We start from the raw sequence: 22958 nt of genomic DNA on the forward strand, positions 1-22958 counted from the left end.
CTCTCGTTAACTCCAATGTTGTTTTTACATGTATAAGGAACTCAAAGAGCTCATGCCAACTTATTGAAAACATAGGGGTCTCTCTAATATTCACCAAAACATAATGGAGTATGTCAAAATTACAGGAAAAAATAATAATAATTACGTCAATGTCTTTACCTAATATCTAAAGAGTAGAAACGGTTATGGGGCCAATGTCTATCAATAATTTGAAGTAGAAATTTCAAAAAAAAACACGGAGAGTGGGTGGGGGAAGATTCTTTGCTTCTTCCTTGACACTTGTTTCATGAAACATTGAATTTCAGTCTATGCTTATAACAAGACGACTCGGGCGACACTTCTCGATCTCTAATCTAACAATTCTTCCCTAGTGATACAAGACTTGATTTTGAGACATAAAACCACCATTTCATGATGAGGTTCCTTAGTTTTACGGTTGTGTTACTATTGTGCATCAAGTTCAGCTGGTGCGTTGAAGAAGAAAATTCTGGTTTGCATTGCTTCGAAAGCGAGAGAAAAGCTCTTCTTCAGTTCAAACAAAGTCTAATAGATCCTTCAAATCGTCTCTCTTCTTGGATCGGAGAAGATTGTTGCTCATGGAAAGGAATTGGCTGCGACAATAGAACCAGACACGTTCTCAAGCTTGATCTCCGGAACCCATTTCAACTTGACTGGGAACGTTATAGTAAGGCATGCTTGGTGGGGAGGAGTGAGGTAAATCCTTCACTTGTAGAGTTGAAACATTTGAATTACTTGGACTTAAGTTGGAACAATTTCTCAGGAATCAAAATCCCGAATTTCTTTGGATCCCTTCATGAATTAACTTATCTCAATCTCTCTTCTTCATCGTTTGTTGGAGTTGTTCCCCATCATCTTGGAAATCTCTCGTCCTTACGTTCTCTTGATCTTAGTACTGACATTTTTTCCTATGATTCCAATTATCAGTTGAGTGTTGAGAATTTGCATTGGGTCTCTCATTTTTCTTCTCTCCAAAACCTTCACATGAGCAATGTGAACCTTTCCAAAATCGGTGATGATTGGCTACAAGAAATTAACTTGCTTCCTTCTTTATCAGAGTTGAGTTTGTCTGGTTGCGGACTTTCTAAACTTCCTTCCACTCCTTCATCATATGTCAATTTTACATCTCTTTCCACGCTTGATCTTTCCTACAATGATTTTCAAGGTCCAATCCCAAATTCACTTTGGAACATGACTACTTCTCTTAAATTCCTTGATCTTTCGTCCAATCATTTCAATTCTAATCTTCCCATTCTTGATGATGTCAGGAATCTATCCAACTTAGAAACATTGGATTTGTCATACAATAAACTCAGTGGGCATTTGCCTGATTGGTTGGGCCAATTAAAGAATCTAAAATACCTTTCTCTTTCATCCAACTCATTTAATGGTCTGATCCCCACATCCCTTGGGAGATTGTCAACCTTGACTATATTAGATTTGAGTGAAAATCAATTGAATGGGACTATTCCGAAGAGTCTAGGACAACTTTTAGAGCTAGAATACTTGAATCTTGTGGGAAATTCCTTAAATGGTGTTCTATCAGAGGTTCACTTTACTAAACTCTCAAAGTTAGAATATTTTTATATCAGCTACAACTCTTTGGTTTTGAATGTGGGATTTAATTGGGTTCCTCCTTTCCAACTTAAACGCCTTCTTATGTCTTCTACCAAAATTGGGCCTCTGTTTCCAAAATGGCTTCGAACTCAAACGAAACTTCTCAGATTGGACATCTCGAATGTTAGCATTTCAGATTCCATACCAGATTGGTTTTCCAAGCTGGCTTCCAATATATCTTTCTTAGATGTCTCTCATAATCAGATATATGGTAAAGTGCCCAATTTTTCAGCGTCAAGTAGTGTTGATCAACTGGTTTTATTTTTAAGTTTCAACAAATTTGAGGGTCCCTTACCACAATTCCCTTCCAATGTAGTTACATTGGATCTCTCCAACAACTCAATTTCAGGACCTATACCTAAAACTATTGGTCATACGATGCCTAAATTGGTTACTTTAATCCTTTCTAGCAACTTTTTCAATGGTACTATACCCATCTCAGTATGCACCATGAAATTCCTGAGAATTCTTGTTCTCTCTAAAAACCATTTGTCTGGAGATCTTCCTCAATGTTGGAGTAGTGTGCCAGAATTGCAGATTATGGATTTATCATCAAACAATTTATCAGGAGTTATTCCAAACTCGATAGGTCATCTGTATTTGCTAAAGTATTTACACTTGAGCAAAAACAATTTTCGTGGAAAGCTCCCCTTGGCCTTGAAAAATTGTACAAGTTTGTTGGTTCTTAACCTTGGTGAGAATAACTTATCTGGAAAAATACCTATATGGATTGGAAATGATCTATCATTGTTAAGAATGTTAAGGCTAAGGTCAAATATGTTTGGTGGTAACATTCCTTCTCAATTATGCCATGTAACTAGTCTTCAAATAATGGACTTTGCAAGTAATAATCTATCTGGAAGCATCCCTCGTTGTTTTGGCAATTTCAGTAGCATGGTTTCTGCTCAAACAAGCGAAATAGATGATTATTTCGTGTCCTCGTATTTCTTTTATGAGAACCAATTAATAGAAGTCATGAAAGGAAGAGAACTTGAATATATAAGGATACTGTCACTTGTCATCAACATGGACCTTTCAAGTAATAATCTGGTTGGAAGGATCCCCAAAGAGTTAACACACCTTGCTGGATTAATCGGTTTGAATCTATCAAACAACCACTTGTCAGGACGCATCCCCGAGAAGATTGGTGAGTTAAGATCATTGGAATCACTTGATTTCTCCAGAAACCAACTTTCAGGCACTATTCCACAAAGCATATCGAATTTACTCAGTCTAAGCCATCTAAACTTATCGTACAACAACTTGAAGGGAAAAATTCCATGGGGCAACCAGCTCCAAACGCTTTATGATGAACACCCATCCATTTACAGTGGCAACCCTGAACTCTGTGGATTTCCACTAATGAAGAAATGCCCGGGAGATGAACCAGATAAATACCCGACATTTGCTAATGGAGATGGAAAAGTGGATGGAGGAGATCAGTCCAATATAGATTGGTTTTATGCTGGACTGGGATCAGGATTCGTGATAGGATTTTTGGGAGTTTGCAGTGTTTTATTATTCAAGAAGACTTGGAGATACGCGTATTTTCGATTACTTAAAGATATCCACGACAAGTTGTTTGAAATGATAGTGGTGGGGGCAGCTCGGTTGAAGAAGAAGCTCAAGATCAATTTGGTTCAAAATTGAAAATCATACACTCCATTTGTTTTTCACTGAGGTACTCTGTCTCTCTCTCACACAGACACACATTCATAACTTGAAAATCATGCACTCCACTTGTTCATGTTCTAAGAAATATGCATTATGTTTAATTGCTTTATAGATTATAGTTATCTCTGGATATCATTTCACAAATTTCTTATGTACATTCGAGCTTTATGTAGAGTTTGTCATTTGGGAGTTGCTAGGTATGCTTATAGGGTTGTCAATGGATTGGATCAGACCCGAATCCAATCTGTTCCAATAACTTTGGATTTGGATTAATGATTTAGATTCCAACAAGGTTCTGATATGTATCTTATTTGATCTAATATGGATTGACCATGTCCCGATCCATTAAGAGCCCGATCAGATATTTATCAGATCAATTCTGGATCCAAGCTGATTCTTATCAGATTGATATCAAATTGACCCCGATCTGATCCATTGATAGACCTAAGTATGCTTGCAAAAGTTTGTAATTTTTGTATTTTTTGTGTCATGAAAGTTTTGTAATATAACAAAATATTGCTGAAATTCTTAGGAACATTGCAGGATTGGTGACATTCTGGCTATCGCTGAAGGTGTAGAATTCATTTCTTATGCTGGCAAATCATTGCAATGGGCCTAATTCAGTTGCCTAAGCTTTGGAGATTTCACGTCAAGCATAATAAAGGCTGCAGACTTTTTCTCGACTACTAGATCGATGTTGGCTATGTTAGTACTATAATTGTACGTGGGATATGGGAAACTCTATGAAACTATGGTGTCTATATGTTTGGTATAAGGCTTTGTTGTTTTTGTATGAAAAAATTATTTATATGGTTGAAACCACCATTCCATGATGAGGTTCCTTGGTTTTACGGTTGTGTTACTATTGTGCATTAAGCTCAGCTGGTGCATTGAAGTAGAAAATTCTGGTTTGCATTGTTTCGAAAGCGAGAGAAAAGCTCTTCTTCAGTTCAAACAAAGTCTAATAGATCCTTCAAATCGTCTCTCTTCTTAGATCGGAGAAGATTGTTGCACATGGAAAGGAATTGGCTGCGACAATAGAACCAGGCACGTTGTCAAGCTTGATCTCCGGAACCCATTTCCACTTGATTTAGAAACTCGCTCAGACACCATATATAGTAAGGCATGCTTGGTGGGGAGGAATGAGGTAAATCCTTCACTTGTAGAGTTGAAACATTTGAATTACTTGGACTTAAGTTGGAACAATTTCTCAGGAATCAAAATCCCGAATTTCTTTGGATCCCTTCATGAATTAACATATCTCAATCTCTCTTCTTCATTGTTTGGTGGATTTGTTCCCCATCATCTTGGAAATCTCTCGTCCTTACGTTATCTTGATCTTAGTACTGATTCTTTTCTCTATGGTTTTTATCTTTATAATGATTCCAATTATCAGTTGAGTGTTGAGAATTTGCATTGGGTCTCTCATCTTTCTTCTCTCCAGAACCTTAACATGAGCTATGTGAACCTTTCCAAAATCGGTGATGATTGGCTACAAGTAATCAACTTGATTCCTTCTTTATCAGAGTTGAGTTTGTCTCGTTGCGGACTTTCTAAACTTCCTTCCACTCCTTCATCATATGTCAATTTTACGTCTCTTTCCACTCTTCATCTTTCCGACAATGATTTTCAAGGTCCAATCCCAAATTCACTTTGGAACCTGACTACTTCTCTTAAATTCCTTGATCTTTCGTTCAATCATTTCAATTCTAATCTTCCCATTCTTGATGATGTCAGGAATCTATCCAACTTAGAAACATTGGATTTGTCATTGAATGAACTCAGTGGGCATTTGCCTGATTGGTTGGGCCAATTAAAGAATCTAAAACGCCTTTATCTTTCATCCAACTCATTTAATGGTCTGATCCCCACATCTCTTGGGAGATTGTCAACCTTGATTGAATTAGATTTGGGAAGAAATCAATTGAATGGGACTATTCCGAAGAGTCTAGGACAACTTTTAGAGTTAGAATTCTTGAGTCTTATGGGAAATTCCTTAAATGGTGTTGTATCAGAGGTTCACTTTACTAAACTCTCAAAGTTAGAATATTTTGATATCAGCTACAACTCTTTGGTTTTGAATGTGGGATTTAACTGGGTTCCTCCTTGCCAACTTATACACCTTTATATGTCTTCTACCAAAATAGGGCCTCTGTTTCCAAAATGGCTTCGAACTCAAACGAAACTTCTCAAATTGGACATCTCGAATGTTAGCATTTCAGATTCCATACCAGATTGGTTTTCCAAGCTGACTTCCAATATATATTTATTAAATGTCTCTCATAATCGGATATATGGTAAAGTGCCCAATTTTTCAACGTCAAGTAGTGTTGATCGATTGGTTTTACTTTTAAGTTTCAACAAATTTGAGGGTCCCTTACCACAATTCCCTTCCAATGTAGTTGTATTGGATCTCTCCAACAACTCAATTTCAGGACCTATACCTAAAACTATCGGTCATATGATGCCTAAATTGGTTACTTTAATCCTTTCTGGCAACTTTTTCAATGGTACTATACCCATCTCAGTATGCGCCATGAAATCCCTGCAAATTCTTGTCCTCTCTAAAAACCATTTGTCTGGAGATCTTCCTCAATGTTGGAGTAGTGTACAAGAATTGATGACTATGGATTTATCATAGAACCATTTATCAGGAGTTATTCCAAACTCGATAGGTCATCTGCATTGGCTAACGTATTTACACTTGAGCAAAAACAATTTTCATGGAAAGCTCCCCTTGGCCTTTAAAAATTGTACAAGTTTGAGGGTTCTTGACCTTGGTGAGAATAACTTATCTGGAAAAATACCTATATGGATTGGAAATGATCTATCATTGTTAAGAATGTTAAGGCTAAGGTCAAATATGTTTGATGGTAACATTCCTTCTCAATTATGCCATCTAACTAGTCTTCAAATAATGGATCTTGCAAGTAATAATCTATCCGGAAGCATCCCTCGTTGTTTCAGCAATTTCAGTAGCATGGTTTCTGGTCAAACAAGCAATCTAGATAGGTTTTTCAATTATGAGAACCACTTAATGGAAGTCATGAAAGGAAGAGAACTTGAATATATAAGGATACTGTTTCTTTTCATCAACATGGACCTTTCAAGTAATAATTTGGTTGGAAGGATCCCCAAAGAGTTAACACGCCTTGCTGGATTAATCGGTTTGAATCTATCAAACAACCACTTGTCAGGACGCATCCCCGAGAAGATTGGTGAGTTAAGATCATTGGAATCACTTGATTTCTCCAGAAACCAACTTTCAGGCACTATTCCACAAAGCATATCGAATTTACTCAGTCTAAGCCATCTAAACTTATTGTACAACAACTTGAAGGGAAAAATTCCATGGGGCAACCAGCTCCAAACGCTTTATGATGAACACCCATCCATTTACAGTGGCAACCCTGAACTCTGTGGATTTCCACTAATGAAGAAATGCCCGGGAGATGAACCAGATAAATACCCGACATTTGCTAATGGAGATGGAAAAGTGGATGGAGGAGATCAGTCCAAAATAGATTGGTTTTATGCTGGACTGGGATCAGGATTCGTGATTGGATTTTTGGGAGTTTGCAGTGTTTTATTATTCAAGAAGACTTGGAGATACGCGTATTTTCGATTTCTTGATGATATCCACGACAAGTTTTTTGTGATGATAGTGGTGGGAGCAGCTCGGTTGAAGAAGAAGCTCAAGATCAGTTTGGTTCAAAATTGAAAATCATGCACTCCATTTGTTTTTCAGTGAGGTACTCTGTCTCTCTCTCACACAGACACACATTCATAACTTGAAAATCATGCACTCCACTTGTTCATGTTCTAAGAAATATGCATTATGTTTAATTGCTCTATAGATTATAGTTATCTCTGGATATCATTTCACAAATTTCTTATGTACATTCGAGCTTTATGTAGAGTTTGTCATTTGGGAGTTGCTAGGTATGCTTATAGGGTTGTCAATGGATTGGATCAGACCCGAATCCGATCTGTTCCAATAACTTTGGATTTGGATTAATGATTTAGATTCCAACAAGGTTCTGATATGTATCTTATTTGATCTAATACGGATTGACCATGTCCCGATCCATTAAGAGCCCGATCAGATATTTATCAGATCAATTCTGGATCCAAGCTGATTCTTATCAGATTGATATCAAATTGACCCCGATCTGATCCATTGATAGACCTAAGTATGCTTGCAAAAGTTTGTAATTTTTGTATTTTTTGTGTCATGAAAGTTTTGTAATATAACAAAATATTGCTGAAATTCTTAGGAACATTGCAGGATTGGTGACATTCTGGCTATCGCTGAAGGTGTAGAATTCATTTCTTATGCTGGCAAATCATTGCAATGGGCCTAATTCAGTTGCCTGAGCTTTGGATGCAATATAATAAGGTGTAGTGTGATAGATCAAATCATGTTCTTATGAGAATTGGGATGAAGATTTATATAAACACTAGGGTGGTTCATGTAATGCCACAATTAAGAGAATCAATCCAATTCATTACTAAATCAAGATTTATTACATTTTTTTTTTCACAATTAATCTGCATATATAGAAAAATGGGTAAATTGAAAACAAGTATAATAAAATATACTGATATCATTGCATTCTAAACATGGTAATGCCACTTTTGAACTATTACCCATAAAGGGAGATCTCTGTGTTTGGTTGAAATCTAGAGATATGGCAATAGGACTGTAGGAGTTGAACTTTGGAGTTTGGAATCAAGTTAGAACTTTTTGGGAATTAGAATTTTTTTTTTTTTGGAAGGAAAAATAGTCATCTTCTTCCTGGAAAGAAGAGGGGAGAAAATTTCTCTTCTTAAACTAAGATTCAGTGATTCTCACAATTGTATGAGATCTCTAAAAATTTTACCTTATGTTTGATTGACATCACTTGGGTTGCATTGGTTGTTGGAATCAAAATTTGACATTTTTCGAGGGAATTTCTAATGAAACAAAGAACTGCATATAGATTGAAAAGAAAACCAAAACAAAAAAAAGCATTCTACTAAGCCAACACTGAAAACGTTTGCGTGAATGAATTGCCATCTTCTGTATTTTTATAAATTAAAGAACAAGACTTGTTAAAATGTTATCTACACATGTAAGCCTAAAAAAGAGTAAAGGAAAACATCAGTAGAAAAAAGAATGAATGAATTTGAATGGGCAATTGAAAAACAACAGAGATGCTACAACTGCAAAACTAGCTTCGCTGTGTTGGTCCTTTTATCAGTTTTTTGGGCGTTGTCACCTAACATCATTAACGTAGCCATCGTCATCATCATCTCATATTACAACATTGGGGCTTTCCTTCCAGTTTCAATTTGTCCCACAAACAGATCATCTGCCTAGGGGACTGATAATGAGCTGTGTAGTAACCGTCGAAGCACCCAAACTGGCAAAACTTCAAATTGTGTATATACTCCACTGGTCTTGAGCTGTTGAACTGCTCTACCCACATCCCCATACTTACATCTTCCATCTTAAACAGCTGCACCAATTGTAATTTGGTGAGTTTAATCATTCAAAACACACACATATCAGAATTAAAATGGGTCAGATTCTATCTGAAATCCAAGTAATCTGAATCCAAATTTAACGGGTTTGGATCCTTGGAGTAAATCCGAATAAAAATATGGGATGTCGCTTGATTTGAATCGGATATGAATCCATCCCTATATCTGCCTAGATCCGAATGACATTGCTTTAAAATATATATATTTTTAAATTCTTCAAAATTTCTCTTTTTCCTAATTTAATATAACATGGATTCTTATTATAATGGTAAAATTGAATAATCTAGCAAAAAAGAAAAGTTGAATGGTCCGGAATTATCCAAACCAACCGACCCGAATCAAGTAATTAAATCGAGTTGGATCTAGATCCAAATTTAGTGAAAGCAACATGACTAGGAATCGGATATGGTTTTAGCTAATAGATCCGAAACGGATTTGGGTATGGATCGGGATTTAAATTTTGGAGCTAAATATGGATATACTCAGATCCAACCCAACACTGCACATTTTAAGCCCTACATGCACGCATGAGACGGCGCACACACATACAAACCACCAAATTCACAAGATTATAAAGAGGGGAAGAGTAACTAAATAAACAAAGAGTGATGAGTAGGTGTAAACTTACCCTTAATTTGTGTTTCTCAAACTCCCATTATCCATCGGGTACTCTTTAGGTAAAATAACATATAATTCTTCAATCGTCACTTGATAATAATAATAATAATAATAAAATTTTCAAACAAATCAAACTTTTGAAAAGAAGCCTTAGAAAACTTAATTAAGATCTAAAGATTTTGTTTGTAGTGGAGACTGAAAAGGAATAGAAAATATAGAGAGAGGTTGACCATATTTTATTTAGAATCTAATTTTGGCTAAATATATTCCTTTAATTAGTACACAATTAGATTATTTAGTATCTTTTAAATAAGTTACAAGCAAAAGGTCCACTATGGTGTCCCCAACATGGCTATCCAGATTTAAACTAAAAAATAATTGGCCCAAAGGTAATTTTTCACTAATTACTAACCAATATTTTATTTTATTTAAATGTATAAATTTGGTCCCTTTTTTTTAATTTATTTATTTGAACTTTTGTAGACTATATATATTTTCATCTATTACCAAAAACCTAGGGTAATCTGAAAATTAGGAGCTGGTAGAGAATTTGAAAAAAAAAATAAAAAGGAAAATTCAACTAATTCATACCAAAAATGGGTCTTTTTGAAACATTACAATGTGATTTTCAAGCATGTAATGAAGAAAACCTAATCTTCAAGGGCAACCGACCCTAGTCCATCTCACCATTTCGGTTATTTTTTATCCATAAAAAAACCCTAATCCGAAGAAGATCCAAGGAGATGTCTTGAATCCTTCAATGGCATTGGAGGTAAGGTAAAATCTCATTAAAACCCTAATCTTCCTCTTCTCTCTAATTCAGTGAAATCTCATTAACCTTCCTCTTCTCTCGAAAAATCTCCATTAATTTTGCTAGATTTCCCATGTTTATCATCTTGATTTTGGTTTAGTTTTGTTAATATTGATGGAGTGATAAAATAAAACGAAGGTAGATCTCTTCCTCTCCTTTCCTCCAATGCCACCGAAGAATACAGGTATCTCCTTAGGTCGTCTCAAGTTTATCTTTTTGGGTTCTTCTCTAATTCTCTCAACTAGTTTTTTCCCCTAACTTTGTTTTTGTACTACTCTCTATTTTGCTAGATTTCTAAAGTTTATCTCTAACCATCTTCATAGTTTTTTTTTTTTGTCTAAACCTTGCTTTGCCACTTTATATTTTCTCAGATTTCTCAAGTTTATCTTTGTGGGTTATTCAGACTGTTATGGTATTACTATATTTTCTGTATGTACTTGTGGTGTTTGGTGGATATAGTTACTTTATAATAATCTAGAGATGGAATTCTCTTCATTAATTGATCAATGTTTCTAAAAATGATCATTGATAAGTTTTTGTTGATTATCATCTATGATCAATGATCATGGGTTAATGATCGGCGATCAACCAGACTTTACTAGTTTGAAAGAATGACAAAATATATATATATATATTGTTAATTGAAAGAGAATGAGATAACAAATAACCCTATGAACCAACAACTCCATTAACAAACCAGCAAGAAACTTAGAACGCACCTCAATCTCGTACTCCTCTCTCTTCTTCCTTCACCATTGAAGACAAGGTGTTTAATTATTTTATTTATAGATTTTTTTTTTTTAATTTGATTTTAAGCTTAATATTGTGTGTAAATTTACAGTCTTATTAGGCTTGATTGAAGAAGATTGTCCCACCTACCTTCCAAGAAGGTGAGTGCATGTGACTCACTCAGTAAAATTCTAAATGTTTCTTATTGGATTTTGCAAATATTATTATGTCAATGGATTCACATTGGGGTTGCAAGACAAAATGGGTTTTGTGCAGAACACAATATTAAGATATTATCATTGTTTATATTGTTAATTGTTAGTAGTTGATGAATCCATTGATAACATTCACATTGGGGTTGCAAGACAAAATGGGTTTTGTCCAGGACACAATATTAAGATATTATCATTGCTTATATTGTTAATTGTTAGTGTAATCTTTGGCCTATGTTAGATAGATCAGTTTGTTAGATTGGGGAAGAAGATAAAATATAGAGAGAGACAACAAAGTGTTGGCTGATTGGGAACAAAAATCCCCCTCTTCCTCTCATCTTCAAGTAACTCAAATGAGATCTTTGTCCTATGTTTTTCATACTTTAATGAAGTAAAAGACTTCTAAGTACAGCTTACCTCTCTCTCTCTCTCATGGGTACCAACTTCCAAGGTTCCATAAATAAACAAGATATCAAAGATTTTGCAGCATATATAGTCTTCAGATGAAAGTTAATTTGATTTATATTTAATTCATTGGTCAATAGAACTTCATCTTCACATTTTCCAAAATTATTATTCATTCATTTTTGTTTTGTGTAATCATGTAAATCTCCGTGTCTTGTCAGTTGTAGCAGACCATCATGGATATGATTGGTGTTGAGAAATCTTGGGGATTATTCGTGCCTAAAGCATTGAAAGTAGCAATTCAGCGACTGAAAGAAGACAATAGACAACAAAATTATCGACTTTGACATTATATTGATACATATATCTGTAACCTACATTTATGACGAGACCCAGGGGCTGTAATGTTTTCCATGTACAAAAACTTTTTAACTCTGCAAATGAAAACAACCTATGCGTCCATTTATTCTAAGTTAAGCTTGTGGTTACTGCTCTTCTCTTCAATACCAATATCTTAGCTTTGAGTTCTTTCGTCATCTATTTTCCTCATTTTGAAACAAAAACTTCTTATGACTGCTATCACAGAGGATGCATCAAGTAAAAGTTAATGTACAGCTTCAAAGAAAAGAATCTGAGGTTGTAAATGCCCTCTTTTACACGTGGTGAGAACATCATTCCAACTGCCAGTTACCTGAATGAATCAAATTTGAAAAAAAAAAAAAAACAGGTAAAAGGGCATAACTAACAGAACTAAACAAGATTATATATATATATATATAAAAATAGAAAAATAAAAAATTGAAACTGACCTTGACAGTTTGGTCGTCGTATAGGAACCATCTTTCATCCCGATGATTATAAATAAAGCATAAATAGTGATGTCCATAATAGCAAACCTATGAATTACAAAATAACAATCAGGGCCCAAATAATTGATAAGAAACGGTCTCTTTAACAAGTCACACATGATTAATCGGAATTCAAAGTACACGTCGATGTTAGACCCTGCACAAGGTTGAATGAATTGCAAGTAATTGGGGGGGGGGGGGGGGGGGGGGGGGGGGACGGAAACGGACTACATTGCTAAATCATGGTGATCATCTCAATCTGGAAGAAATCAACACTCTCTATAGCTCAATCGGGTAATTCATCCACAACTTTTATCTTTTAAACTACTGATAATAATCGATCCAATTCTTTGAAACGCTTATTTCAGACCTTCAAGTGAAAGTTCATCAATAAAGACTATGAAGGGAAATAGGTGACCGAACTATAATAACTGCTTGTTAATCTCATTCACAAAAGCAACTTAAATAATATTGGAATCAAAAGATGTGAAGGTTATTCTAGCATACCACCGAAACCAGGCAACATTTGTTCCCGGGATCCAGACCACGATACACGACACCAATATCTAACTCAGTGGTTAGGATTGCCAATGTTGCAGATATGTTGTTTTCACTTTCATGGACACTCTGCCAACCCAGGACTGCAAGATAAGAATAAAGACTTATTATGAGTGATAGAAGAATAACTCATTTCTCAACAAATTGACAATTGACCTGTTGTGAACACTTGTGGAGGCTTTGACAGAATACGATGGATATAGTTGAGTTTTCCACAGCCGCCAACTTCTGGATCACAAGCTAATTGGCGATCAATCGATTCAAGATTCAAAAGCTCGTCAAAAGAGCTGTCTTTAGATGTAATCTGAAACCAATTACAAAAAACATAAAACTATGTCCACAATCTCATCTCTCCAAATTTAAGATTTCCCCTCTTTAAAGAAATGATAAGTGATTCCAAGATTATGAACAAATAATTTCTTAATACAAGACATGCCTTCATTGTTCGGAGAGCATTAGCATTGACATTGTGAAAAAATGAAGTGTACTTCTGACATCTGGATTCCCTACCACAGCTATTGCAGTTCATCCGCTCAAAGATGTTCATTCCAAAGAGAGTATATGCTATACAATCATTGCTTGAACAATCCCAAGAACTTATGCAATTGTTTTCTTCTAATTCAGCATTGAATTTACGTGATTCAGTAGTAAATGACTTATGAAGGCAGTCAAAGATTGCTGCCAATACTTCAGAAGCATCATTCATCTGTGCCTGTCAACCAGTACTGCACGTATTAGATTTATTTCAATAAAAGAGAAAACGAATTTATTATGTGTGAATCTACCTCTTGGAAGAAATTACTATTAGGATAAAATTTGCTCAGAGCAACTCTCAGACAAGTAGGATCAATTGCTTCACTTTGAGTCTCTATTTCTGATTCACTCAGTGCATCAAGAATATCATATAATGCACAGATAACACAAGGATTTCCAACAGTATTATGCCACGATACTGATCTTCCCCAGAACTCAATTCGAAACCGCTTTAAATTCCATAAGGACTGCATTTTACAAGAAAAAGTCTGAGTCTACAGAAAAGAGTAGAAGTGAAGTGGCATGAAAGATCATAGAATGGAAAACTTGCTAATTCCTATGAAATTATGGATTTTCCAACTTTCCAACCTGTATGATTACATTCAAAAAGCAATTGTTATCACCAACTTTATTTTTCAGCCCTGTCCCAATCACATTCTTTCCATTCGTGCTGTTGACCACAACTTCATTCGGTGCTTGAAATGTATCTGAAAATAAAACAATATAAAAGGTCAGAATGTCACCAGCACTGCTTAGTGATTCCATGTAACATAGAGATGGAAGTACAGGTACCCAATGTCGAAGTAATTACTGCAGTAAGATAATAAATGCATATGCGTGTTATATGAGTGTTACAAGGTCAGGATCATCCTATGAGTGAATTTTGTGTCATGGGTAACTCAAGATGTAATACAAGTCTGCACTTTCTAAAATAAGTAACCGACATAAAAAATGTAAAATGAAATATGAGTGTTATAGAAGTATCCATATTATCATATTAGCATGACCATATGGATACCACCTAGGTTTGTTGAATTATGCAAGTAGCCTTAGTTTGAATAGAAGTGCAATAGACTGATGTCGATAATTAATAATGAAGCTCAAGGCTGAGATCCAAAGTGTTAATTGCAAACAAATGTATTGACTCAAGGTTAAGATCCAAGAAACCTGGTATTGTCTGCAAAATCGATCTGGAAAAGGAGTGTGACCATGCTTCGGATTTCCTGAGGTTGTATGGGTTTCAATGAAAGGTGGATTAATTTTAGAATTGCATATCATCGTTGTCATTTTAATTTTTGTTCAATAGGTCTTCTGCAAGTGTTTTCAAGAGTTCAAGAGCCCTCAGGCGAGGTGACCCACTATCTCCATTTTATTCAATTTGGTAGTTGAGGCTTTTGGTAGACTGATGTGTAGGCAAGTGGACACCGGGAGGCTAGACGCTGCATCTCCTCCAGTTTGTTGATTAGAAATTGATTTTTTTGGATGCCTGCTATAATTAGGTCAAATTCTTTGTGGGATTGCTTTGTTGTTTTTGAGGCCATCTCAAATCTAGTTGTGAATCCAACAAAAAAAAGTTGCTTGGGTAGGCGTAGCTTATAACCTTCAATTTCTAGGTTTTATGAATTTTTGTGTAACTTGTATAAGGAGTTCAAAAGTTTTTTTTGAGGGTTGTTTATTTAGGCGGGATTCAGTTTTACTGAAGTCACATTGCTGTTCTTTATGTATAAATAATAATAACGAGGAAGTTAAAATTTAAAATTACTAAGTTCAACCTAAGGTAGAAAGAAGAGTAAATGTAAACAGTCCGAGTCTAGTGCACCAAAGTACAGCCATGGTCATGATGACCACCACAAGTGTCCCCTGAGCCATTGCAGTAGCTTGTTCTTTGGTGCGACAGTAAATTGGTAAATTCCTAACTTCATAATTACCTTTTTCAGATGACAACGCTTGAGGGGGTTTTTCAAGCAATTTGGTAGAGCTGTTCTGTTGTTTGCCTCGGCTTTGTTTCCATCGGCATTGACCAGTAGGCAAAACTTCCAAAGTTCCTGCCAGAAACGAGTATGATTTAGGGACACCTTCCAGACAGATGGAATACTTTGACCAACAAATATGTGGTGTTATTATAGAGCTGTTAACCTTGCCCTCCAGAATTGGTAGTGGATTTGCCAAGCATTGCTGTTCCCTCTGAACTTTGTATAGGCACACTTAATATATCTTTTGACAAATCAGGCTTCCCCACCGATGGATCCTCATGACAGCTAATTGAGGGGCTCTCAACTTCTGAACTCAGAACCATGTCGGGCCCTCCAGAATATGTTCTAGACTGTTCCAACTCAATTTTCTGGCTATCAGCACCATGCCTCAACTGCTCATGAACATTTGGATCACCAGAATCGGGCTTTGAGTCAACAACAGACAATTCTGGTGCCACTTTCTCTAGAATGCTTTCACTAGCCTTCTCATGTAGTTCTGCTTGGAGCTTCTGTTTGACCTCATTCTCGATTCTCATTTGATACTCCAGAGTTTCTTCAAACTTTTTTGCATCTGTTTCAGTCTCAAGTTGACGTCTAAATTCCCCTTCCTTCTGTTTCAAGTCATCCGAGACAACAAGAAAGTGACTGCAGTATGCACATAAGCACATAAATAAAAAATAGCTATGGTAGTGAAGAAGAAGGATCATGTCTGTGTGCCTAACAAGAGTAGGGGTGCAACTCGGTTCAGTTTGTGGCTAAATCAGAACCGAACCAAAATAGGTTGGTTCCACTAAACAAGAATCAGAACCAAACCGATATGCCAATAAAACCAAACCAAACTAAGGTCCGTTTGGTTCTATGGGTTGCCGATATCCTATAAACTTAGTTGGAAAGACAGATTTTTAATAAAATAATAAATAATAAAGATAAATTTCATATAATAAATCATTAATCTATTCATATAAAAAAATTCATTAGTTTATCCATAAAGAAGTCATTAATATATGTCCTAATTCCTAAAATAATTCATAATTATTTATTTCTTATATAAGGTTCGTTCTCTGTTTGGTTCTGTTCAATACAAGCCTAGAATGGAAAACCGAACCAAATTGATCGGTTCTCCATTTTCTAAACCCAGAACCGAACCGCAACTTGTTCCAAACTGAACAAACAAGCCCGAAGATATCAGTTGGTTCGGTTCTCGGTTTGAACCGGACCAAGTTGCACCCCTAAGAAAGAGACGTACGTCTGTTCTGCAATTTCCTCATTACCACCACCAGCCTGAAAAATTCAGGAAAACGTTAGCCCCAACGTCAATGAAGTTGTATATTAAAAAATATGCACCTAATCAAAGAACCCAACAAGACAGACAATTACAACCTTTAAATCCTTAGCTTTATTGGTACTCTTTTTGTCATCAAGCGCAAGTTCAGCTAATAAATCTTTTGATATATCAGGCTTTCCCACTGATGGATCCTCACGAGGCTTCTCATGACAGCTAATTGATAGGCTCTCAACTTCTGAATTGGGTACCATGTCAGGCCCTTCAGATCTCAACTGCTCATGAACATTTGGATCACCAGAATCGAGCTTTGAGTCAACAACAGACACTTCTGGTGCCATGTTCTCAACAATGCTTCCACTAGCCTTCTCACCACCACTAGGCTGCAAAATTCAGGAAAGCATTAGCCTCAACGTCAACAAAGTTGTAACAAAATAACCCAACAAAACAGAGACAACTACAACCTTTAAATTCTTAGCTTTACAGTTACCCTTATTGTTTTTCTTATTCTTTGACTTATGCTTCTGTTTCAAATGATCACCTCCTTTATTGATACTCTTTTTTTCATTGAGCGCAAGTTCAGCTAATAATGCCTTTTCTGCAGCCTCGGATTTCTCTGTAGCATATTTGTCCGCGATTTCCTCTAAATGTGACTGGAAAAGAGAGTTAACACCAAGAATATGAAAATTTATATCCAAACAGGTGCAACTATAAAAACAAATAAAAGAAAATCAAGATAACATTGCTGACAATATAACAAATGCCAATCTGACAACACTTTGAAATACGATTGAAGTCAAATAAATGATGTTTACAATTTCATCGAAATCTAAGAGCACAACTTATATGAAAAAAACTGCAATTTTTTTTTTCAATTTTAATTGAAGGTTCAGTGCAAAAATATTGCAGATTCCAATCAATTCTGTTAATCGAAATCTAGGAGAACAACTACCATATAATTCAAACCAGACTCTGATTTTCCCTCGAGAATCACAGATTTGGTCAAAACTTCACCATCAAAACAGATTTCAGTACAATGTGCGCTACTGAAGATCCAAAATTAAAAAAATTCCTAACAAAAGATTAAAAAATTGAAGAACAACAGTCATTGTGTATCTGTGGGTCCATGGTTATATCAAGAAGCATGGAATTGAGCTTGACAAGAATCTTGGTTCGGCGCTCATTAACATGTATGCCAAGTGTGGATGCTTAGAAGGCATGATTCAAGCATTAGAAGGAATGGGTAAGAAGAGTGTCAACTCTTGGAATGCGATGACATCGGGTCTGGCTGCAAATGGGGAAAGCAGAAAAGCAATTGACATCTGGTCTGTTTGAAAAGGCAAAGGAGATCATGAGAACAATGCCCGATGAAACTTGATGTGCTTATGTGGAATGCTTTATTGGGTGCTTGTAGAATCCATAGAAATCTTGAAATGGGTGATCGTGCAAACTATGTCCTGTTTCAAACATATATGTGATGGTTGATAAATGGGATGGGGTTCATAAATCAGGTAAAAATACCCTTATATACCTGCAAGAATGACTTCATAAGAGGCAACATAATTGCCTGATAATCACGAGCAGAAAAAGACCCAAGCTTCGACTCCATTGCCTTGATAGCAGTGTCAGTGTGAACGATCTTTGCATCAATTTTGCTGAACTACAAGAATGAATATAATGTCATTAAAATAAGATGGCATGGATCACAAGTCATGGTTTAAGTTTTGCAGATAAAACTACCAACAGACCCACCTCTACAGAGAACCGATCCTTGTGTCTCAGAAATGCTGTTTCTATGCAAGTGTCTGCTTGATACAGTAAGTCCTGCATTCTCCAATCCTCATCTTTGCCCGTCAAAGACTCCTCATATCCAAATTGTGAGACTTTCAGACCTTTTGCTTCATTAAGAACATTTGATACAGCTTCAAACTCATTCTTCCTCTCAACAAGCTCTTCTTTCTGCTTCTGGAGGACTACCTCATAACTTTGAGAAACAAATTCGGTGGCTTTCACCCTTTCCTTACACTCTCTGAGACAGAATCTCTCAACTGTCTCCAAAGCTACTTCACGGTTCAGTTGCTCACATTTACTCTCGCATAAGCTCTGTAAGAGGGAATTTTCCTCATTGATTTTTTGCAGAATTTCCATTCCACAACGTATTTTATCGTCCTTTGGACATTTCCATGAAGCTAGTTGTTCCTGACTCGAAGGACCGTCTAATATCCAGGTTAACACTGCCTCGCAATCAGCACTATCTTCCAAAAGGAAACATAAAGAACCGCCACGAAGAATGATCCCCTCTTTGATTTCAGATTCCTGAGTGACACTGTGTGTCTCATCATCTATGGTGCTATCCTTCTCTCTTCCTAACCCACAATAATCAGAAAGCTCTTCTAAGGATTTGAGGATTTTTTTAAGCTGTGAAGGTGACAAGAAGCATAAGCCAAACAGTGTTTTTTCCAAGCCAATGTCAAGAACCCGTGAACCAATGTGAGGGATATGTTGTATCTTGTCCATGGTGAATTGTATCACATTAGTAATATGTCTCTCAGTAAGATATTCATGTTTCAGAAGCAACTGAAGCATAATTTTAACTTTTTCAAGGAGCTCCATACGCTCGGAATCATTAGAAAGTGGCCACTCACATTCAAGATAAGTTACCTTCCCCTTATCAGGAGAAGACTCTGATGTATCTTTTGATCCTTCAAGAATTCTTAATACATTAGAAATATCTATTGGAAGCCATGGACCGTTGAGAATCATGGCAACCCAATTATTTCTAACCTTTTGAGGTAAGACAGATATCGATAGGACTTTCACGTGCTCCCTTCGAACATGTTTTTTTAGTGAATCATAATTGGCAAATTTCTCATTGCACCTTGGGCAAGCCCAGAATTGCCAATTCCCATTGGCCTTGCCAAAAGATAGAGCTTTTGACAGAACTTGCATCTCCAATCCATCCTTGAAATAGGCCTCGAGATCGTGAATACTCACTTTGAGCAAACTTCGCTTCTTATTGAGACTCAAAGTGTTCCAATATGATAGAATCCGATTCCTCTTCACCACCACCAAGGGGTCAATCTTTTCGCTCGCTTGGTAATTCTCCTCCTCGTCGTTCTTTGATTGGGGTGAAGTAGATTTCTGCTGCTGTTGCAAGATTCTTGCAGCAGTGACACGAACCTCAATTTCCTTCCTACGCTCTTCCTCTGTCTTATTCGATTTCTTGCTCTTATTACGCAATTCAACCTCAATTGGGTCTTCCAATATCTGTTTCGTGGGAACCGAAATATCCTTCTTAAACTCTTCCATTCTCTTATTCGATTTCTTGCTCTCATTATGCTCAACCTCAATTAAGTCCTTCGATATCTGTTTCGTGGGAACCAACCCAGCCTTCTCCCCAGTAATCTTTTTCATCCAAATCGATATCAAAGCAATGTTGGATCTTTGAATAATTGAATGAAGGTCCGGCTTCATATTATGTGCTACACCAGACACTGGTATGGAATTTTGAATCAATAATGCCCGATGACATTCTTGAACAACTTCTTCATACCCTTTACAATCATTTGAAGCAAAGTAGAGTTGAATAGCGTAGAAATGAACATAATTGATGCAATTTGGAAACAATGAAACCGCTTTTCTTGCAGATACCATTGCATCCTTCAAATGTATTTCTTTCTTATTACTATCTCGAATTAGGGTTGCACTTTCAACAGAAATTAAACCTTCCAAGAGGTGGATGTCAGCGGTGGAGATCTTGTAACGGAGATTCAAATCTTCAACAAAGAGATTTAGGGCTTTGCTGTTGTTTTCCTTTCCAACATAGGTTAGGGTTTTCTCGCAATCGAATTCGATCGGAGTTTCAGATTGATCGAAATTACCAGATTGAGTGAGATTTTGCTTCCGCTCATCTTCGATGGAGGCAGAAGCCCTAGCAGCAGCAGTAGATGAGGGAGATGGTCTGGAAAGAGAACCTTGCTTCTTACGCTTCATTGATGATTAAATTGAGAGCGAAAAGCATGGATTTTAACTCAATTTGATCCACAAAAGGCAGACAGATTAGCAAAATTAACAGAGAAATTTAAACAAGAAAGAAGAAAATTGCGATTTCATTCTCTCTTTTTCTCTCTTAAACCTACCAACAATGGCGGAGATTTTTCTTTATTCTTTCTTGATTTTTGAATTCTTGATGAGGAGGTTTTTAAATTTGAAAACTTTTGCGAGACTGTGAGACATGAGACTATGAGAGTGAAGAAGACGACACAGACCGCCAAGTACTAACTAACGGTCGAATGTATTTTAAACCCGGTTTGGGTTTTGGCGTCGACCAATCTCGTTTAAACCGGTCGAATTGATTCCTCTAAAACCACTGATGACGTGCAAGTAAAAAAAGGAAACTTTTGATATTACCACACCATTAATCTATGCCTATTCGGGGTGGCTATTTGCACACAACGAAATGGCCATTTGCACCCACTTGAGTAATTTTTGGAGTTCATAGATAGAATTGAAGCAATGGAGATAAGTTTACAGGGATATATAACCAAACCCCTTTTTCAATAATACTCTCATCTTCTTTCTGTTTTTTAATAATATCCCTCCAACTTTATTATTTTACCATTTTTGCACCCTTAACCTCAAAGAAGTTGTCCACATGTCATAGGCATAAGTAAACTCTAGTAATATAATGATGGGCAAGCATCATAAGTGAAATGAGGACATTCTGGATATTTATGTTAGTCCCTCGTGCAAGGCCAAAGTCATGAGTTGATTATAAAAGAAGTCTTTTAATTGTAGAGATTTTTTAATTTATGGGGATTTTTGTAATTAAATTTTTTTATCAAATTTTATCATAAATACTTGATTGTTTGGATCTTATGGAATTGTTGATGAAGGTACGTTAATTATTCTAAGATAAAGTAGGATTATAAAAAATTTGTACAAAGAAAATGTTTTTATCTGAATTTTAGGTTTGTGTGGACATTTTGATGTGTTAAGTAGGGCTGCAACCTGGGCAGGTTGGATGGTGAATCTAAGTTTGAACCAAAGTGATAGAACCCTCAACCCGACCATCAGGCCTAAGCTCACTAACCCAAGCTTAATATTCTAAAATCGAGTTGAGTTTGGATTAGCCCGAATTAGATAATTTTTGGTAGATTGGCCGGGTTGACTCGTTGAATATCCCTAATTTTATTTTAATCAATTAATAAATTTTACATCTTCAAACAAAATACAACATCAAAAGATAAAATCACTAGCAAATAAAATCACAAGCAACCACCAAATCCATCATTGAGAGAATATTTAGACAAACCATACTTAATCAAAGATCCAATTTTTTTGGATGAAAACGTTGAGTTTGAACAATGAGAGCAGATTCAACGTGGGTCTGCGAACTGATTAGAATGAGAGGTTTTACTAAATGTACTATTTATTAAGAGAAGCCCTAAAACTTAGTGACTAATTAGAAAGAATTCCCTCCACCAACGAGGATATTTAAGTAATTTTCCATACTTTAAATGGTCAGATATGTTTTTAAGTAGAGGATAATATCAAGTCATTTTTGGGAGCATTAAGAGTATCTCCAACAATGTTCTTTAAAATAAAAAGCATCTTTTGTATAAAATAAAATAAAAAAACAAAAAATATTTCTGCTAGTGTAAAATTTGATTTCAATTCCAATAGACTCAACACTTCTTTTTTTACTTTCGTAATATTTAATATTATTTTACCTTACAAACAAATATTTGTTAAAACCAACTTAAATCCTATTAAGGGTCATGAGTTACATTTTGGCATCCGAAAACATGGTACAATGCCACGGGCTTGTGGAAAATGAAATTTTCAGAATTTAAAAAAAAAATATTTTTCACCATTAAATTTTAATTTTAAATTTTGGGAGTTCGGTAGCCATCCATTTTAAACACCTTGGGATCAAGGAAAATTTAATTAAATTTTTTTTTTTTCAATATGAATTTTTTCATGAAATCCATTTTAAACATCTCTCTCTCTCTTTCTAGGGTTTTTTATATCTTTAAGTATACCCCTTAGTTTTAGGTTTTTTTTTTCGCCTAAACCTTGCTGAGTCACTTTGTATTTTTCAGATTTCTAAAGTTTATCTATGTGGCTTCTACATTAATTCTCTCCATTAGT

At 35.8% G+C, this 22958-nt stretch overlaps 4 protein-coding genes and 1 long non-coding RNA gene across 9 annotated transcripts in view; 4 read left to right on the forward strand and 1 right to left on the reverse strand.

Annotated features, from left to right (window-relative positions):
* Positions 1-4053, forward strand: part of LOC147405700 (receptor-like protein EIX2) — a 66138-nt gene extending 62085 nt beyond the window's left edge. Inside the window, exon 4 of the mRNA XM_086434956.1 lies at positions 3853-4053. The gene's annotated coding sequence lies outside the window, so the exon portion shown is untranslated. The remainder of the gene's footprint in view (positions 1-3852) is intronic.
* LOC147405707 (receptor-like protein EIX2) lies at positions 721-8457 on the forward strand. Of its 3 annotated transcripts, none has more exons than XM_086433520.1 (3): positions 721-3292; positions 7040-7061; positions 7587-8457. In XM_086433520.1, exon 1 carries the CDS (start codon positions 1003-1005, stop codon positions 3283-3285), a length of 2283 nt encoding a protein of 760 aa, XP_086289646.1. In that variant the 5' UTR covers positions 721-1002; the 3' UTR covers positions 3286-3292; positions 7040-7061; positions 7587-8457. The 3 variants fall into 3 exon arrangements, with proteins under 3 accessions (XP_086289646.1, XP_086289645.1, XP_086289644.1); XM_086433519.1 differs by having other exon boundaries at positions 7598-8457; XM_086433518.1 differs by lacking the exons at positions 7040-7061; positions 7587-8457 and adding an exon at positions 3842-3980 and having other exon boundaries at positions 721-3316.
* On the forward strand, positions 6227-7030 carry LOC147405708 (receptor-like protein EIX2). The gene has a single exon (XM_086435463.1). The coding sequence runs from the start codon at positions 6227-6229 to the stop codon at positions 7028-7030; it is 804 nt and encodes a 267-aa protein (XP_086291589.1).
* Positions 8458-9953: 1496 nt separating the features above from the next.
* LOC147405709 (uncharacterized) lies at positions 9954-11969 on the forward strand. Its single transcript, XR_015176035.1, has 3 exons — positions 9954-11030; positions 11106-11154; positions 11832-11969. It is a non-coding gene; the product is annotated as an uncharacterized LOC147405709 (long non-coding RNA).
* Positions 11970-12151: 182 nt separating this feature from the next.
* On the reverse strand, positions 12152-21025 carry LOC147405710 (uncharacterized). 3 transcript variants are annotated; one of them, XM_086433522.1, is made up of 14 exons: positions 18558-21025; positions 18337-18465; positions 17270-17458; positions 16904-17188; positions 16770-16804; positions 15687-16168; positions 15479-15595; positions 14139-14257; positions 13802-14017; positions 13453-13728; positions 13173-13320; positions 12966-13099; positions 12420-12506; positions 12152-12290 (listed from the first exon to the last, which is right to left on the reverse strand). In XM_086433522.1, the coding sequence occupies exons 1-14, from the start codon at positions 20796-20798 to the stop codon at positions 12282-12284; spliced, it is 4467 nt and encodes a 1488-aa protein (XP_086289648.1). In that variant the 5' UTR covers positions 20799-21025; the 3' UTR covers positions 12152-12281. The 3 variants fall into 3 exon arrangements, with proteins under 3 accessions (XP_086289648.1, XP_086289647.1, XP_086289650.1); XM_086433521.1 differs by having other exon boundaries at positions 12163-12301; positions 18558-21023; XM_086433524.1 differs by lacking the exons at positions 12152-12290; positions 12420-12506 and having other exon boundaries at positions 12975-13085; positions 18558-21024.
* Between the last annotated feature and the right edge of the window lie 1933 nt (positions 21026-22958).

The sequence above is a fragment of the Akebia trifoliata genome, chromosome 3 (assembly GCF_017979445.1).
Source record: "Akebia trifoliata isolate Shusen 1 chromosome 3, ASM1797944v1, whole genome shotgun sequence".
NCBI lineage: Eukaryota > Viridiplantae > Streptophyta > Magnoliopsida > Ranunculales > Lardizabalaceae > Akebia > Akebia trifoliata.

Bases quoted from the DNA above. Each gene is read 5' to 3' on its own strand.
- LOC147405707 (XM_086433520.1), top strand. From the start codon at position 1,003: ATGAGCAATGTGAACCTTTCCAAAATCGGTGATGATTGGCTACAAGAA.
- LOC147405708 (XM_086435463.1), top strand. From the start codon at position 6,227: ATGGATCTTGCAAGTAATAATCTATCCGGAAGCATCCCTCGTTGTTTC.
- LOC147405710 (XM_086433521.1), bottom strand. From the start codon at position 20,798: ATGAAGCGTAAGAAGCAAGGTTCTCTTTCCAGACCATCTCCCTCATCT. The intron at 14,018-14,138 runs GTTGGAAAGTTG...TGTAAAATGCAG, and splicing joins TTTTGAATGTAATCATACAG to TCCTTATGGAATTTAAAGCG. The intron at 12,507-12,965 runs GTATGCTAGAAT...TGTAATTCATAG, and splicing joins AATGTTGCCTGGTTTCGGTG to GTTTGCTATTATGGACATCA.